Source organism: Xiphophorus maculatus, chromosome 23 (genome assembly GCF_002775205.1).
Source record: "Xiphophorus maculatus strain JP 163 A chromosome 23, X_maculatus-5.0-male, whole genome shotgun sequence".
Lineage (NCBI taxonomy): Eukaryota > Metazoa > Chordata > Actinopteri > Cyprinodontiformes > Poeciliidae > Xiphophorus > Xiphophorus maculatus.
The window spans coordinates 2835631-2854748 of record NC_036465.1 but is presented as its reverse complement, the minus strand read 5'-3'; the positions used below and the strand labels follow the sequence as shown (position 1 = coordinate 2854748).

Here is a 19118-nt window from a genome sequence, read left to right as displayed (position 1 = left end):
TGTTCTCAGGGGGCGTGGCCTAAGCGATGTCATAATTTCACCACAGGGTATTTTAGGACACCTATTGATGATCAATAACTAAAAGTTTGGTGTCTCTGTGAGTTTCTGTGCAGGATATATAAGAGTTTCGTGTTTCATGGCGAGTAGGTGAACTTTGACCCCTGGTAACCCCCCTTCAGCAATCTCAGACAGTCACCAATTTGATAACTTTAAATCAGACATGCCTTATGATCAGACTGACCGAGTTTGAAGCCGATCAATCGAAATCCCTAGGAGGAGTTCGATCAAATGCAAAGGCTGTAAACGTCAAAATCGAGGTCAAATGAACTTCAATCTAAAATGGCCGACTTCCTGTTGGGTTTAGAGCATGGCTCTAAGAGACTTTTTTGTACGTCCTGACAAGATACACATGTGTACCAAGTTTCGTAATTCTAGGTTTAAGCATGGCTTGGGGCTGTTCATTTAAAATACTCTAGGGGTCGCTATAGAAAAATTAGGCCACGCCCACCAAATATCGCTATGGATTCCTGTTGGCGGGTCGATAAGGATCCATCCTAGTGAGTTTGGAGCAGCTCACCCCGAAACTGTGGAATTCAGAGCCAAACGAAATTCGATGGCGTTCGCAACGCCGCCACGCCCACCTGCTTCATCGCAGCCGGTCGGGGTTGGAATCCACAACACACCAACATGTCTTCTGTCTCTGGACACAGTTTCATGTTGATTAGGTCAAAGGGCTAAGATAGCGACCGTTCACAGTAAAACATTACACTTCCTGCTCTCAGGGGGCGTGGCCTACGTAAAAAAAAAATTTCACTGCAGGGTATTATAGGACACCCGATGACGATCAATCACTGAAAGTTTGGTCCCTCTATGTGTTTTTGTATAGGAAATATAAGAGGTTTTTGTTTCCTGGCGTGTAGGTGAACTTTGACCCCTGCTAACCCCCCTTCAACATGCTCCAAAACTCACCAATTTGATAACTTTAAATCAGACATGCCTTATGATCAGACTGACCGAGTTTGAAGCCGATCAATCGAAATCCCTAGGAGGAGTTCGATCAAATACGAAGGCTGTAAACGGCCAAAATAGGGTCCGAAATGGACCTTCAATCCAACATGGCCGACTTTCTGTGATAGTTGCACTATGACATTACTTGTAAATTCTGAGCGTCTTAGTGAGCCCTACAACTGTACCGAATTTCAAGTCTCTACGATGAAGTAAGTGAATAGCAATGGGTCTTTTGAAAATTGCTAGTTGCTGCCGTTGAGCAATTTTTTTTGCGATTTTTGCGACGACCTTACAGTACTTAAATTTAAAACTCGTTTTATGCGACCGCCAAGTTTGGTGAGTTTTTGAATATGATAAAGCCCCCAAAAAGGCAATTCATTTGGGTGGAAGAATAATAAGAATAATTAAAGCTGCAAGCAGCCTCGGGCGGCCCTCGCAGCAAGCGCCGCTCCGGCCTATTGGCCACCGCGGGGGTTCCAGCCACCGCAGAAGCTCTCGCACGATTTCCAGAGCCGCAGCCAACTCCCCACCGCAGAAGCTCCGCCGCAGTTTCCAGCACCGCCGCCCGCTAGCCACCGCAGAAGCTGTCGCGCATTTTCCACACCCATCCACCAGGCGACACGCGTGAATGCGTTCGGCAGCGCTCCCCGACGACTGTCAAAAAATCTGGTGCAGATCGGTCGATGCGTCGAGGAGATACAGCCCATGTATTAACTTAGGGGGCGCAGTGGAGCCAAATTACATTTCAAACCCGTCGGGCTCTTTAGAGGTGAACAAAGGTCATACATATCCAGTTTGGCGCCAATCGGATGATCTATGCCTGAATAAGAGCCAAACGTATGTATATGGCGAGGGACTGATATTCGCCATTTGGCCACGCCCACACGGTTCAGCCAGCAGCGAGCATTGACAGAGTTTATCATCCGAATCATCTTGATTAGGTCAAGAGAGCCATAAACAGAGCTTTCCAAGTAAAAAAATAGCACTTCCTGTTCCGAGGGGGCGGGGCCTAAGTGATGTCATCATTTGACCATTGGATATTATTGGACACTCGATTATGATCAATCACTGAACGTTTGGTGTCTCTGTGAGTTTTTGTGTTAGAATTACTAATTATTTAATTTTTTCCTCCATTACAACATTGAACTTTCATTCCGTAGGGCAATGCTGCCCTCTGGTGTCGAATTACTGAAATAATGAAACTATTTCAGTGGGCAGCAGAGGGCAGCATTGCCCTACAAACAACGAACATGGACTGTTTATTATGTAATTACACAGAAGATCTCTCTAATTCATTCTGAGGGGGCGGGGCTTAGATGACGTCATAATATGATGACATAGCATTGTCAGGCATCACACCAGGATGAGTCAGGCCAAGTTTGGTGCAGCTCGGTCGAAATATGTGGAATCTAGAAGCAAACGTATGGCATCGGCCTTACAGGTCACTTCGCCACGCCGCCACAGCCAGCTCCTTCATCGCAGCCAGTCAGGGCTTGAATCCTCAACACACCAACATGTCTTCTGTCTCTGGACACAGTTTAATATTGATTATGTCAAAGGGCTAAGATAGCGACCGTTCACAGTAAAACATGACACTTCCTGTTCTCAGGGGGCGTGGCCTAAGTGATGTCATCATTTGACCATTGGATATTATTGGACACTCGATTATGATCAATCACTGAACGTTTGGTGTCTCTGTGAGTTTTTGTGTTAGAATTACAAATTATTTAATTTTTTCCTCCATTACAACAGTGAACTGTCATTCCGTAGGGCAATGCTGCCCTCTGGTGTCGAATTACTGAAATAATGAAACTATTTCAGTGGGCAGCAGAGGGCAGCATTGCCCTACAAACAACGAACATGGACTGTTTATTATGTAATTACACAGAAGATCTCTCTAATTCATTCTGAGGGGGCGGGGCTTAGATGACGTCATAATATGATGACATAGCATTGTCAGGTATCACACCAGGATGAGTCAGGCCAAGTTTGGTGCAGCTCGGTCGAAACATGTGGAATCTAGAAGCAAACGTATGGCATCGGCGTTACAGGTCACTTCGCCACGCCGCCACACCCAGCTGCTTCATCGCAGCTGGTCAAGGCTTTAATCCACAACACACCAACATGTCTTCTGTCTCTGGACACAGTTTCATGTTGATTAGGTCAAAGGGCTAAGATAGCGACCGTTCACAGTAAAACATGACACTTCCTGTTCTCAGGGGGCGTGGCCTACTTAAAAAAATAATTTCACCACAGGGTATTTTAGGACACCCGATGACGATCAATCAATGAAAGTTTGGTCCCTCTCTGTGTTTTTGTATAGGAAATATAAGAGTTTCGTGTTTCATGGCGAGTAGCTGAACTTTGACCCCTGGTAACCCCCCTTCAGCAAGCTCATACAGTCACCAATTTGATAACTTTAAATCAGACATGCCTTATGATCAGACTGACCGAGTTTGAAGCCGATCAATCGAAATCCCTAGGAGGAGTTCGATCAAATGCAAAGGCTGTAAATGTCAAACTCGAGGTCCAAAATGGACCTTCAATCCAAAATGGCCGACTTCCTGTTGGGTTTAGAGCATGGCTCCAAGAGACTTTTTTGTACGTCCTGACAAGATACACATGTGTACCAAGTTTCGTAATTCTAGGATTAAGCATGGCTTGGGGCTGATTTTTCTAAATATTCTAGGGGGAGATGTAGAGAAATTAGGCCACGCCCACCAAATTTCGCTATGGATTCCTGTTGGCGGGTGTATAAGGATCCATCCTAGTGAGTTTGGAGCAGCTCACCCCGAAACTGTGGAATTCAGAGCCAAACGAAATTCGATGGCGTTCGCAACGCCGCCACGCCCACCTGCTTCATCGCAGCCGGTCGGGGTTGGAATCCACAACACACCAACATGTCTTCTGTCTCTGGACACAGTTTCATGTTGATTAGGTCAAAGGGCTAAGATAGCGACCGTTCACAGTAAAACATTACACTTCCTGCTCTCAGGGGGCGTGGCCTACGTAAAAAAAAAATTTCACTGCAGGGTATTATAGGACACCCGATGACGATCAATCACTGAAAGTTTGGTCCCTCTATGTGTTTTTGTATAGGAAATATAAGAGGTTTTTGTTTCCTGGCGTGTAGGTGAACTTTGACCCCTGCTAACCCCCCTTCAACATGCTCCAAAACTCACCAATTTGATAACTTTAAATCAGACATGCCTTATGATCAGACTGACCGAGTTTGAAGCCGATCAATCGAAATCCCTAGGAGGAGTTCGATCAAATACGAAGGCTGTAAACGGCCAAAATAGGGTCCGAAATGGACCTTCAATCCAACATGGCCGACTTTCTGTGATAGTTGCACTATGACATTACTTGTAAATTCTGAGCGTCTTAGTGAGCCCTACAACTGTACCGAATTTCAAGTCTCTACGATGAAGTAAGTGAATAGCAATGGGTCTTTTGAAAATTGCTAGTTGCTGCCGTTGAGCAATTTTTTTTGCGATTTTTGCGACGACCTTACAGTACTTAAATTTAAAACTCGTTTTATGCGACCGCCAAGTTTGGTGAGTTTTTGAATATGATAAAGCCCCCAAAAAGGCAATTCATTTGGGTGGAAGAATAATAAGAATAATAAACAGTATGAAAACAATAGGCCTTCGCAGCGCTTTGCTGCTCGGGCCTAATAAACAGTATGAAAACAATAGGCCTTCGCAGCGCTTTGCTGCTCGGGCCTAATAAACAGTATGAAAACAATAGGCCTTCGCAGCGCTTTGCTGCTCGGGCCTAATTACATATAGAGTCCACTTGTCTATAAGCAGAAGATGTCCATGTTGTGAGTACTTTGAGGTTTTCTTTTGAGTATTTTCTTTCTAATATATATAATTATTTTACTTTTTATTTTTTCCCCAGTACATCTAATTTTGTAAAATAAAAACGAAAACAGAGGCTTTCAGAGGGTGTCCTAAATTTCTGTGTGTTATTTCATACAACTCACCACCTTATCCACTATAAGACTTGCTGAAATGTCAATGACAAAGAAATGGATGCCCTTTCTAGATAATTAGCATTTTTTATTCAGAATAAATTAAAACTGTCAACCTGTTATCTTGCTGAAAAGATCAAAGGATGTGTTAGAGTAAGAGAATGTAGTCAGAACAGAGTCCTTAGTGATTCACAAAAGCTCAAAACTTAAAACTTTCCCATGGAAACTCTCACAGACTGAAGTCAGGAAGGATGAGGTCAGTGTGGAAAGAAGGTCATAAGAAGTCAGTTTTGCAAAGATACTTTCGAATCTTCAGCAGCAGTCTCTACTTATGCTCATGGCATATTTTTAATTTGATTGAAAACCAAAAAAGCAAATAATTAGTCAGAAAAAGTGCCGCTAGGAAAAAGGGCGTTGTTCAGTGGTGGGCTTTGAAGGTTTTACATTAAAAACATACAGAATGTGAGGGTCCATGTACAGCTGCAGGTCTGGCTTCTGTTTTTAGTCACCCATTAATCTTAATTAGTTACTGGTATTATGTCATGTTTCAGAGACAAGTTGATTTTCTACACACCTCCATTCTACATAAATGAGTATGCAAAAGGACATAAAAAGATGCAAACATATTAGCAAGCCAGGCAAATCAGGTTGCTAATGTTAATGTTCTTTGTATCCAAAATGCAAAACAGGAAAACCATGTTATTCTTGGTCTATACCAAAACAAAATCTAATAATAATAATTGCTTTTGTTTTAATACAAACATTACTTTATTTTTTTTAAAACATGAAGCAGCAGTTTTTGTATTCTGTGTTGAAACTTGTTCTTGTGTTGTTGAGGTTAAATATGAATCCTACTGCACAAAAAGTAAAATAACAAACAATAAGCCCTCTGGGATGTCTGCAGATTCAGCTTGAGTTGAGCTGCTATTCCAAGGAGCAGTCAACATATTAGTATTAATGACTCAGCACATAAGCACATTATCATAGCAAAGAACCAAGGTCTCCTGTGGTAGAAATACTTAATTATATGCAGTGTACCGGTGTCATACAGAGAGTTGACATTTTCTTTAGTGCAGGACTATCCATCTGATCAAAAGTGTCTTATTACCTCCCTGGACAATGTTTCCCTCCGTGTTTACTCCTCATTGCCCTTGGTAATTTATTAAAAAGATTTCCTGTCACGATCAAGAAACAAATTGCAAATTTACAAGTCATACTCTCTAATAAGTTTATAGATGTCTCGTCAGTCACTTTCTAATGTTCAGATGCACAACAAAAATGACCCTCTGGGAGTAATTCCTTCATTATGTCAGCACACCATAAGCTATCACAGATGACGGCTAAATATCTTCAATGATAGTTGAATACCAAATGATGCAATATTTCAAATGAATGTAAAATCCCACAACAGCAACTTGGTGCCCCGTTCACAAGTGATGTTAAGAACCGGAGATGGACAGACAGATTGGGTCTTTGCCTACTGTAATGTGAGCATCTGTTCTAGTGAAGAGTTGACCAGATCAGCAAAGCTCTCAATATACTAGTTCCTCAAAGTTCAGACCCTTACTCATGGTCATGAGATATGGAACAAGAATGAAAGATGCAAGTGGCCAAAACAAGCCACTTGCATCCAGACACGGACGAAATCAGTAGAAGGCTGGCTGGACAAAGTCGGTTTGTTTCTGCAGAAGGAACCTTGTAGTTACAGGTTCCTCCAAGATTTCTGTCAGCAACAGACACAGTACACAACCCCAGCGAGGAAGTAAAGTAAAGCTGCCAAATACTGCTTGAGAACTGAGAAACAGCTTTGTGTGCCCATATCAGCCTGATCCAGAGCTGAAAACATCAAGTTCAGAACTGACTAGATAACCAATAAGATACTGTTAGCCACAGTAGCTAACGGCTCCCAACAGACATAGCCAGGGAAATGTCTAAATTCATCTTGCCCATTGGAGCTCTGTTCACAGTAGGTTGTGCCTTTGCACTGATAGCAGCTTAGACTGATCAATGTAAATGTTTTTGTGTATTTTTGCTTTTCTTCAACAGGAAACAGAGATGATAGGAAGGTGGATGGAGCTTCATGAATGTCAGTCCAGGAAGAAAATATGTTGGACACTGACCAAGGTTTGAGACTGGGGTGAAGGTTCGTCTCTTAATGGAGAAACTGCATCGAATATAAAGAAAGTGCCAAAACAAAATGCTGTAGATAAAAACATATCAATGTGTTTGAATGGCCCAGTCAAAGCTCAAACAAAATCCAATAAAAAATTGTAGCAAGACTTGATTGCTGTCATAGGTATGCAAAGCTGGCATATCCTTGAAGACTTGCAGCAGTTATTAAAACAAGTTATGGATACACAAAGAATTGAATCTGGGGGTTGATAGAGATGTACACCACCTTCCACAAGCAGGTTGTGAGCCTATTACGTTGGGCCAAGAGCAACTCAATGCGTAATTATCCACGGAGTTCATGGATGAAATTATGCAGGTCACATTTGACCCGGCGCATTAAATATGGCCACTACAGATGGTGAAGCACAGTTTTCTTCTTGTTGCCTCATAATTATACATCATATTTTTAAGCTCCTCTTATGCTTTCTTAGGGAATGATGTTGATAACTGACCTATTTTCTTTCTCAGGTTCCTCCAAGCAGAGTAGTCTCATTTTTCTTAGATTCAAGTCCCACATGCTCATCCACTGGTGCTGTGTGAAAACTAATTACTCATATATCCTCCATCTGTTGCTGTTCTTCCTGGCATCTGAAAGGCATCAGTCAAAATCTGGAGTTTATATCTAACTGGAAAATGTTACCACTATTGTCATTTTACCCTTTGTTTTACATAAAATATCACCTGAATACAGTGCCAATACAAATTTTAATCTATTTCTTTTGGATTTTATATGAGTCACCAACACAAAGTAGTCCATAATTGTTAATATGCCTAGTTTTAAACATTTTGTACTAATTAAAATCTGAAAAGTTTAGTGTTCACTTGTATTCAGCTTCTGTTGCAAATTCTCCCGTTATTTGGGATAAGTCTCTACCAGCTTTGCAACTTTGTAAACAAAATATTTTCCCATTCTTTTCAAAATACCTTTAACCTTACTGTCTGTAAAATTTAGATGAAATATATTAACATTTGTGAAATGTAAAAAAAAAAAAATCTCTCGAATAATTTTGCAAAATTAATCTCATTAAAGTTATTAAAAATGATATACAATACATTTCATTTATTAAATAAATAAAGATCTCAACATTTTATTATTGATTCCATGCAGTATTGAGATATGAGGATTTAAAGTGGGAAACAGCAGAACTGATTTGCTCCGTGCCAGACTGGGATCTCTAGGAGGATCTTGGACATTTTGTTGACATGTTTTTGTAGAAAAAGAACAAATGTAAAAACCAAACAGGGAAATGTTTTCAGTGAGTAAAAGGTTACAGTCAAAGATGAATGTGGCTGAATAGATGGAAATGTCTTTCAAACTAACTTTTGATCCAGATTTGAATACAGATGACTCAACTCTTGAATGTGTTTATACTTTGCCTGTGAACTTAAATCTGTTCCATCCCTTTATATGCAGATCAGAAGCTCTTTGTGGACATGCTGTGTTTGCATATAGAAGTACACAATCCACTTCTGGTAAAGAGATTAAATGATTTTAAGGCCAGTTATCTCTTTTTTCATCCCTTTAAGCTTCACTTTAGCTTTTTTCAGCCAACTCTAAAGGAATAAAGTTTTAAAGATCAATGTGTTAAAGCAACTAGGCTACAAATGCCTTGAAATGAAAACAAATTCAAACTTGGTTGACACCTTTTATGTTACATTTGTCATGGGTCTATTAAACATTTAGAAAAAAAGTTTGTGCCCTTCAATCTAGGGTTTATCACAGTGGGATCTGTGGCCCCGTGGGGGGTCACCATGAAGAGCTAGGAGGGTCTTAGAAAATTGGAAGCATGAGGACAAAAAATACAAAATGGACAAGTTTCTGAATAGAAAAAAATGAAGCCACCATCCAGCAGCCCGCCTGTGGAGAACACTGCTTCAAAAATCCCTCAGAAATTATGGCCAGCTAAAGTCAGAAAATATGAGGCAGCACTTATGCTAAACAAATGTAATAACTATTAATTTTTGAATAAAAGTGTAGAAAAAAAACTTTCTAAAAGTGGCCAGTTTCTTTACATATTTTGTAGTAATGTCTGAGGATGAGGAAGGGTGTCCCTGGTAGGGAAAGGTTTGGGAAACCCTGCTCTAACCTATGATTTTATAGTTTATTGTATAACTTGAAGGCTGTAACAAATCTTGATTAAAGTAAAACGTGTTTTCTATTTATATGGACAGTATACACAGTGTCACATCAAGCAGCAGATTTGCTCTTCAATCTCAAATATTTCCTGAGAAATAAACCGTTTTTACCATCAACTCCGTTTTCCTCAGTTGTCAGTCTGGAGTCCATTTTAAATGGCCATTTTAAAAAACAACTATTCTGATTCTCCTCATTAAATCATGAAACACCCAAGGAGTCCTCATCTGATGCTGATAACAAGTGCCTTTGCATTCATAAGCATTCTGATGAAATCCCGTGTTGAGCTGAGAGCTACCAAAACACAGAAATGTCTTTATTTTTGTAAGGATTCAGGGAACATGTTTAAGAGTTGGGCATGTTACCTCTGCATTGCATCACCTCTTCTTTTAATGAAGCGCTTTAACCATCTTGAAAATGTCAGGAACAATATGTTGAGTTTTGAATGTGTCGTCATTTTCTCTGTTTTTCTAACAGACTTTAACTTACTGCCATATACAGTAGATGTTAGTTTAATAGCCGTCCACCTGGAACACAAAATGTATCTGGCACCGTGTTGCTGTAAAAGTCACCTAGACAACAGCAAACTGCACTGAACTGCATATAATGCTGAGTGCTAATGTTGTGCGACATACTCATGTCCACGCATCTTCTCTTCTTGGACTCTTCTGTGCAGATACTCTGTCTTGTAAGTGTATTTACACCATTATAAACATTTTTCCCATTTTGTCACATTACAACCACAAATAACAATGTATTATTGGGAAATTATGGAGCAGATGAACATAGGATATTTGCGAAAATATCCTGTATGGTTTTATTTTTTTTTACTACACTAATTCTGAAAAGTGGTGAGTGCAAATGCATTTAGCAACTTTTACTTTGATGTAAATTTATAACATCTGTATCCATATTGTACTGTCACAACATAGTTTTAAGTAATCAATAAAAAAATTCTAAACGTTAGATGCTGCAGCTTTGAAAAGACTCCAACTTTTCTTTTGTCAGGAAACTGCAGAGTTTTTCTCAGCTCACCATTAGCCAAGCAAAAGGCTCTGGAGACAAATTATATACTTGAAATCACAGATTCAGCTAGAGATTGTAGAGTTTATATATGAATATTTCTAGTGCAGAGATGTTGATAAAAAAATATGTTTAAATATTTATGTATTGCTTACTTTGTTAGACATCAGTACAGAGCTCTTTTTTTATGAAACTTGTCCTCAGTTGATTCAGTTATTACCAACTGAATCAATTTGTTGTGTGACACAGTATCTAAATGTGAAATGTTTGAGCTGATTGATGCGTGGATATATTTTTTACTTTTTTAGGGTAATATATAACTTAATTAGCTTTTTTACTGCCCGGGTGCCAGCTTTCTACCCCCAGCTGTTTTCTCACTCCTCTTCCTTCATACAATATTAACAAGGTCATGTAAAATTATCAAGCCAAAACGTGGTAGAAAATTGGAGCATACGTGCATGGGGGGGAAACATTAAATTTTGATATGTAGAGGGACAGTTTTCACTTACACAGCCTTGGTGGTAGATGCATCCAGAATATATTTAAAAGATTTTGTTGGCATCGAGTTAAAAATAAAACTAATATAAATCTTGGTTTACATTCATGGTTTGAACATTTGCATGCTCATTGCATTCATATAAACTTTTTACGAAGCATCTCAGCTTTTCTGGAAACATCACTCAACATTTTAATCAAGAGTCCGTATTGATTTAGCTGATGAAATTATGATTTGAGAAATCCCACCAGTGATTTATCTTTTTCCATTTAGTCATGACAGCATGAGAAGCATTCAGATTTGTAGTTTTGAGAAATATGAATAAACTTTGTTTTTTTATCTGTACTGTAGTGTTTTTTTAATTTTTACTGTTTGTGGGTTGATATGGAGAGTGATCAAATAAATGGGCAACTGATATCAATGTCATTCAGAATAAATCTGAGCAGAAAAAGTGTAGTATGGACTGTAGTGGTCTAAGAAATCATCCTTCACTGTCCACCTCTGGTTCCCACAGGTAACATTTGCTGTCCATAAAAATATAATTAATTGCATGAAAATTTTTAACACATTAGAGTTTCTGAAATTAATTAAAACTCCTGGCCCTAATATAAACATCTTGGGTTCATTGGTAAGAAATTAACCCCATCCAGAACCTCTAGGCAGATCAACCAAAAAACAAACTCTAGGAAGTGAAAGTGCCAGGCTGCATTACAGACATATTAACATAGAATGAGTAGTCACTGCAAATATTGATGCTTTGCATGAACTTGATATAATTCATAATAAACCCTGTGAGACTTATCAAATATTTTATACCAGAGAAACATAATGAAACATGACTATACATTATGTCATAGAAATACAGTCAGACTAAAAATAAATAAATAAAAATTCAGGCAGAAACTTCAAGTGACACTTTGTACTTTCTGAAGTTTAAAAGGCTCCATATCTCCCTCCCTTTGCACAACGCTCCCTCCCAAATGACTGCTGTTCCCCTGGAAGTGCAGTTTGACTCACAGCAGAGGGAGATGATGCACATGGCGTGGAGTTTGTTCTCAGAGCGGATATACGAGCGCATGCAGATGACAAAGATGTTGCCAAAGCATGTGGTGGCAGAGACAACCCAGACAAAAACCCTCAGGACGATGTTGGCCAGCAGGTCCTCAAAAGATGAGATGCCATCTGTGTTGGGCTTGCAGCTGCGCACGTGAGGGGCATAGCCGCAGTACTGGAACTTCTTGAAATAGCTAAGAAAACAGACAAAACAACATCAAAAAAGCAATCTAATGCTAAGGCATGGGGTGTGTGTTTACTTGCAGCCTACAGTGGTCTATCCACAATATTACCCTTACTGTCTATTTGTGCATTTAAACTGGAAGATAAGGAAGAACAGAAGGACAGTGATCTCATTTCTGTCAGACTGTGCCGTTCAGGAGGTGGAAGACTTATTAAAAAACCTATTTGGATTAAAACTGGTCATTTTGTTCTTATAATATCTTGTTGGAGAAAGTCGACAGAGATTTAACATCAATCATTTATCAAAACTAAAAGAACTGAAACCCAACCAAGCATTTGGTTTTGGGTTAATTTACTTTTAGGTGTGGGGCGTTGACACAGCTCTGCTTTCTTCACCGTGTCACTTTGGCCTGAATGGTAACTAGAAGCAGTTAAAATGGCCTTAATGAAAAGCAAAAGGAAAATCAATGATTACCTCTCAGATCCTCAAATTACTCAATTTGGAGTATTGATTGAAATTATTAAAAAAAAAACAATGCAGAGTTCTGTATATAATGAACTAAATATTACATTTGTGCAAATATTTGCAGAATGAATTGGTCTATTTTTTATAAAGTTACTAACCTAAATTTCAATAAAAATTTTAGAATGTAAATTTAACGTCTGATGTGTTCCTTGGTTTTTATAATGCCGGTTGTTCTCTAATGATCTCTAACAAACCAGTGAGGCCTTCAAAGAACAGTTAGATTTACACTGAGATTACATTACATAGGCAACTGGTTGTTTAGAGTTTTATTTATGGTTAAAAGGGCTGAACTCATACTTCATTTTTTTTAACAACTTATAGGTCATTTTCTTTACACTTCAGTATTGTTTACTGCTCTGTGTTGGTTTGACACATAAAACGTAATTTAAATAAATTCAAGTTTGAGATTACATGTCAAAATGTCAAAAGTTTCAAGGACTTGACTGCATCATTATAGGAAATAAACTGTTGCTATTTTAGCCGAAATCTTCAGTCATTTCAAATGAAGGTGGGCAGCGTTCAAGATGGAGCTTGAAAGTTCAACCAGAAAAAAAACAACAACACTTTAATTTTGTCACCAAGTGATGCATCAGTATGTAAATTTGAGTTAGTATTCATGTCTAATGTTAATATTGCTGTTGTGTCTGATAACTGATGGCGTATTATGTTCTCCTACCTTTTCCACATAGTGAGAACACCCCACAATGCACTGCTTCACCATCATTCTCACATGACCAACAAAACTGAATAGAACATTGTTTATTCAAATCGAAGTTTTATATATCAGACAATGTGGTAAAAAATGAAGAAAATCCTGTCCAAACCCGATGTATTGCGCACCTCTACTTTGTTCCCAAAGTGAACAAAGGTGAAATCTTTTTCACCAGATTTTTCAAATCTGGTGAAAAATCATAGAAATTGTATGTTTGGAAGCAGATTATATCCAGGCTGGTTGATTTAAGAGAAAACAAACACAATGTAACCTTCCACAGCACAAAGTGTTTGTCATTAAGATTTGAAATTGCTTTTCACTGTTTGGTGCTACAAAATTACCTTTCAGTTTACTTACCACAGTTTGGGGCAATAAGCCTCTGCAAAAAAAAATGACTGAAAATGAAACTTTAACACTAAACCCTTTTTTACTAAAACAAACCAGATCACCATCTTTCTCAATGTTGATGGTATTTATTTGAATAAAAACGAAAAACTACAACGGAAAAAAAAGTAAAAAAGGAACTTATTCCTTCCACGAATTCATGAATTATGCATCTTTACCCTCTGAGAGGTTGGATCACTTTAAAGCTGGTTTAATTATCTCCCAGATGGATTTAAAGCTGAGGCCCGGTAAGGTTAGCCTGTGACTCGGTCTTATCAGTACATTATGTGTGAAAAAATGAAGGTCTCCACAGACATGATAATGTTGTACTTACATGTGAGTCAAGTATCTGAGAGGTTCAAACATCCTTCGCTGTATGTTATCAATTTCTATTCCCTCTATGCTCCTGAGAAACATAAAAACATAGATTTTGTCACAAATTCTGAACAGTGAAGACTTCCTTTGTCTATGCTTTTCTTGTCAAACTTCAATTCAGATCAAACAAATTGTATTATCAATAATAGATTAAAAAAGCATGTTTCAAAAACATTGTTTTATGAATCATTTGGAGGTGAATTTGTGCTGTGCTCTGGATTATTGTCCTGCTTCATGACCAAAGTGTCCCTGCACTCCTTTAGCAATTTATGCTAGAGAGCTAATTAATTGTTTTATCAGTTATTGAAAATTGTCCAGACCCTGAAGCAGCAATGCAGCCCCAACCATCACACTACCACCACCATGTTTTACTGTTGGCATGATGCTCTTTTTCTGAAATGACAGGTTAGTTTTACACCTAATACATTTGGGTACACACTTTGTAAAACTGTGAGAATTTGTGTTTTTCTGGTCTTTTTGCCCAGCTTTTCTTACTGTTAATTTTTTTCCTATTTGGCATGTCACAAAAAACTTGTTTGCAGATCTTAAACATCATCAAAGACTTTATTACCCTTTCAAAAGCAGATACAAAGCTGCTGTTGTCCTTAAATCTGCAACAGTAAAGGTTAGCGGTCAGTGTCAGGAACAGAACAAATACTTACAAAGACTTCAGTTTATGTAACTTGTCAAAGTGATCCATTTGAAGCTCCACGATGGGATTGTAGGATATGTTTCTACGATATAAGAAAAAAAAAAAACATACAAAATATTAAATATAGATGCAACTGATCCTTGATCTCACACTACAGAGTAAATCCTGCAGAGATCACACATGAGACATCAGCGCTTCATCTCAATAACATGTTTTTCTGTTTCTTTTTAACTCCTACATGTTTTCCTTCCAATTAAGCTGTCAAAACGATTCAGCAGCAAACGCTGGACTCATCCTCATTTTGTTTGTCTCTGCATAACAGCTTGATATAAACCTATTATGCTGTTAGCAAGCTAACTTGTGCTCAACTATTCTTATGTAATAAACACAAAATCTCGACGCAAGCGTAAAAACTTTACTTTTCATACTTTATATGTCTGATTTAATTATATTAAAATAAACTAATACACTAAATCCAATTAAAATTGAGTTTTGTGCAAACTGATTCTTGCAGACATGTAAACAAACTCTGAGCTGCAGCAATCCAAAGTTAAACCAAAATCTGTTTACTGTCGTGTTTGATTAAGAACTCACAGTTGGAGCAAATCCTCCAGTAAGACAAATAGATTGGGAGGTATGGCCACCAGTCTGTTGCTGGACAGATCCCTGTGCAGAGACACAAGCACATAAGCATTAGAAAAATAAACAAACTCATTCAGAACCAAAAGACTCTGTAAGATCATGTACTAATTTTTGCTGATCTTTTTATAGAGCACTGTTGGTTTCCAAACTATTTTCTGCTGAGAAACAAAATATGAACAACAGAGACTTGGCCGATTGACATACAGAGAGACAAACAGGCACAATACTTTCTCCTTTACACGTGTCTCTTATTTGTAGAAATTATGATAAAAAACAGAAGCAACTTTTTAAAAACAAAAATGATTTTTCTTGTAAAAAAGAAATCTATACATGACATCCAATTATTATTGCAAGATTTTACCCAGGAACAATCAAAGGTGCTAGTATGGCCAAAAAAGAAATGATAATCTCCATTTGGTTGTCTTGTTTTAAACTAAACTTTTTAAATAACACAAAAAAACAAGGGCAAGGAAAGAACTCAACACTTCATTTCAATAAAAATAGTTCACAACATGTCCAATAAGAAATCCTGTCAAACAGACATTATGACAGTAGGTATTATAGGTATAGTAGGTATTACAAAGACATAAGACAAACCTGACTCCTACTGGTGTAAATATACTGTAGTGGAAACTAAAGTAGCTAGTCGTCTTCTTATGTCTGTAAGAAATACTAAACACCTATCAGAGTGTAACTTGCAGCAGACAGCTGAGTGTTCTTTATAAATACATTAGAGTTTCTAAGTGCTTTAAGTAGAATGACCCTGGAGTTCTTTTATTCCTTGAAGAACTCTCATCTTCTATCCAAAAGCCTTCTTCAGTTCTCAGTGTGATTGGAAGTAAGACCTATTCATGCTGTAGTCACAGCATTTGGGTCATTAAGGACACAAGTTACCAGTTCTGCTCTCCATATTGTCCAGTACTTGAGTCCATGTTATTTGTCCATAACAATAACACATGAGTGACTTTGGTCACATGTCCCATGGTGTTAACTGCTGTGAAACTGCCTTAGGACATGAATCAGGAAATGATCATCATCCTCTTTGTGAACTCACCATATATGCAGAAGATACAGATAAATGGAAATACTATTTCTCTCCCTCAAAACATTTAAATTAATAAAGTAGAAACAAGGTAAAATTATACAATTGAAGCCAGATTAAGTTTAAAATCCATTGGCAGGGGTCAGAGGGAGAAGGTAGTGGACAGAGTTAAGCGTCCTGACAGGCTGGTGTTTAAAGATGCTCAGAAGTGTTGGGGAGTGTGTTCTGGTCCCTTCTCCCTGAGGGCAGGAGGCTGAAGACTGGTAGTGAGGTGTGAGAGGTGTCACAAGCAATGCTGGCCAAGCGGATGTCAAAAATGTCATTGAAGGAAGGAAGAGTGGAGATGAACCTGCTGGCTTTTCTATGTCTTGCAGAATCTTTTTGCAGTCTGCAGAGTTGGTGTTGGACAAAATCTGAGGCCACCTCCTCTGTTAAATCTTAATTTTTCAGACCTGATTGGCTTCTTTTAATCCAACTTAGTTATCTTCTCTGTCTAAAATAATGTCTTGAATCGACTGTCCCTTATCCCTCAGATGTCAAATGAACACCTGAGGCTAGACAGAATAAAGTGGCTCTTCTGTGTTGGTCCATCAGTGATATGTGGATCAGACGAGTCTAATCAGTGGAGAGTTGCATATCCGTGGAAGAGTAGGCAGGGAAACTGCGGGAAGGAGGCTAAGTTAACTGAGCTAACCACAAAGGGTACTAAACTAATGGGCTTAAAGCAGACCTATTCTGCAAAATTCCCTTTTTGCAAGTTTTTATACTTCCATTTCTGCACAGTTGGTTTTTGGCAATAAGCTATTGTTTTTTTGAATTTGGAAAACAAGACATTTCAGGAACCTCCCAATTGTTAAGTCACAATCGAAGGACGATGCCCCGTTACCTAGAAACCCCGGCATAGCCAAACCCATTACCTAGCAACGCAAGTGGCGCTCCAGCAAACTTTGGTCAGCTGGCTTTACAACTGTATGAGCTGCAATGGCTGTGGGAAAAGCCATTTATTGTTTATCATCCAGAAACCACCTGCTGCGTTTTTTTTGACTGTGCAGAAGGCTCTGCTTTTGGTTTTCAAAGAGGTACGGTGGCATATTTGTGGTTTGCAACCATTTTTATGTGCAAGTGTAAACATTGATTTTGGGGGCATGACCAGCAGCAGCTTATTTGGATTTAAAGAGACAAGAGGACCTAAAATGGCTCATTTTGAAAAGAGGCAGAACTGAGCAGACTGATATCTCATTATCTAAGAATGATTTTGTGCAAAAAATGCAATGGACATGTTTTGTATAGCATGAAAACATACCCTAACCTGTTCAAGGAAGCAAGATAGGCACCTTTAGCACAGGAGGTTATATCGCTCCATCTCCATTCATTTCCTATGGAACAAATACTATGAGGCGACAATTGCTTGCTGTCCTTCTACGTGGGATTCAATGTGGGTAGCACAATACAAGAAATTTGAGAAATGTTTTGTTGCTGTTGTTACCACAAGCAGCAGAAAACTTTCGTCTTTTGTTGTCGTTCGATACTCCTCATAACACTAACATATGAGTATACAAGTACACTGGCAAAAAATGCTATAGTGTCTTCATGCTTACCTTTGTTTGAAATCACCTACTGCACCACAAATATAGCAGGGAGAATGCACAACCTTCTTAACCAGAAAGGAATCTTAAGATGTAGCAACATCTGTTTTTGCAAGGAGAGATATCTTAACTTGATTAAGGTACAAAGATGTAAGCAGTGCTTTAATGTTACATCATAATTTTGCTTCATTCTTTGAAGTCTTTGTAGTGAAGATTTATTGTTATAGCAATTTACAGTTCAATGCATGTAACTAAAAAACATGTATAAAATACTAAAACTGACTTTTGTTCAGCAGTCAGAGCTGTTCCTGCTACAAGATGCATTCTCTCTGTTTTTCTGGTTTCTGATTAAATAACCAGCAGCCATTATCAACACTTTGTATGTTTAATAAAGTTGACAAAAGACATTCTTAGAGTTTACAGAAATGTGCATTACTGGTGAGTTTAATTATGTTGTGAGTACAACATAATTAAATAAAGTCATGCAAAATGTAACTGGCTTTTGGCTACAGAGTCAAGAAGAAACAAAACAACATTGGTTATTTTGCTTTGATGGGATTTAGCGATAATTAAAGAGCCATTTCAGGCCTTATTTTGGACAAAAGGATACAAAAAAGTATTTGCAAGAAGAAAAAAGAAGTCAAGAGCTTGACGTTATCTAAAATATATCCCGCTAAGTTAATTTATTCCAAAGTCTCAAAGTCAAACCCAAACAGCTGGATTCTTAAGGAATTAGCATGAAGCTTTCACAGCCTAGACAAAGAAGGTGTGTCTGATGTTACAATAACGGCGCTAACGTTTAAATTTTACAGATAACACATTTATGTCCCTCAAATATCCAGCAAGGAAAAATAAAAGCTTCAATTACTCCCTTGCTGTTAAATGTCTTCAGTCTATTTTTTGTATTTTATGCAAGACAAAAAGTGTCACAGTAATTTTGAGATATGACCAACTAATTTTAAGTAGTTCAGCCTTTAGTCCAAAGTGACATTACTGCAAAATTTAAGGATATTTCCCTCAGTGTGTTCTGGAGAATGAGAAAAGACAATACGTTGCCTCTGGCTATCGAAGTTACTGCTAGAGGAGCATGAAAAATTCACAGGTCCCTGGAACAGGAGATGCTAAAACTCATGAGGCGTTTATCAGCTTTGTAC

General features: G+C 38.3%; 1 protein-coding gene across 2 annotated transcripts in view; it reads right to left on the bottom strand.

Annotated features, from left to right (window-relative positions):
• Positions 1-19118, bottom strand: part of rxfp1 (relaxin/insulin like family peptide receptor 1) — a 122377-nt gene that overhangs the window by 7992 nt on the left and 95267 nt on the right. For both annotated transcript variants that reach the window (XM_023328283.1, XM_023328284.1), the window contains exons 12-15: positions 15289-15360; positions 14705-14776; positions 14002-14073; positions 11827-12056 (exon numbers count right to left, since the gene is read on the bottom strand). In XM_023328283.1, coding sequence (XP_023184051.1) covers positions 11827-12056; positions 14002-14073; positions 14705-14776; positions 15289-15360 — 446 coding nt within the window. The remainder of the gene's footprint in view (positions 1-11826; positions 12057-14001; positions 14074-14704; positions 14777-15288; positions 15361-19118) is intronic.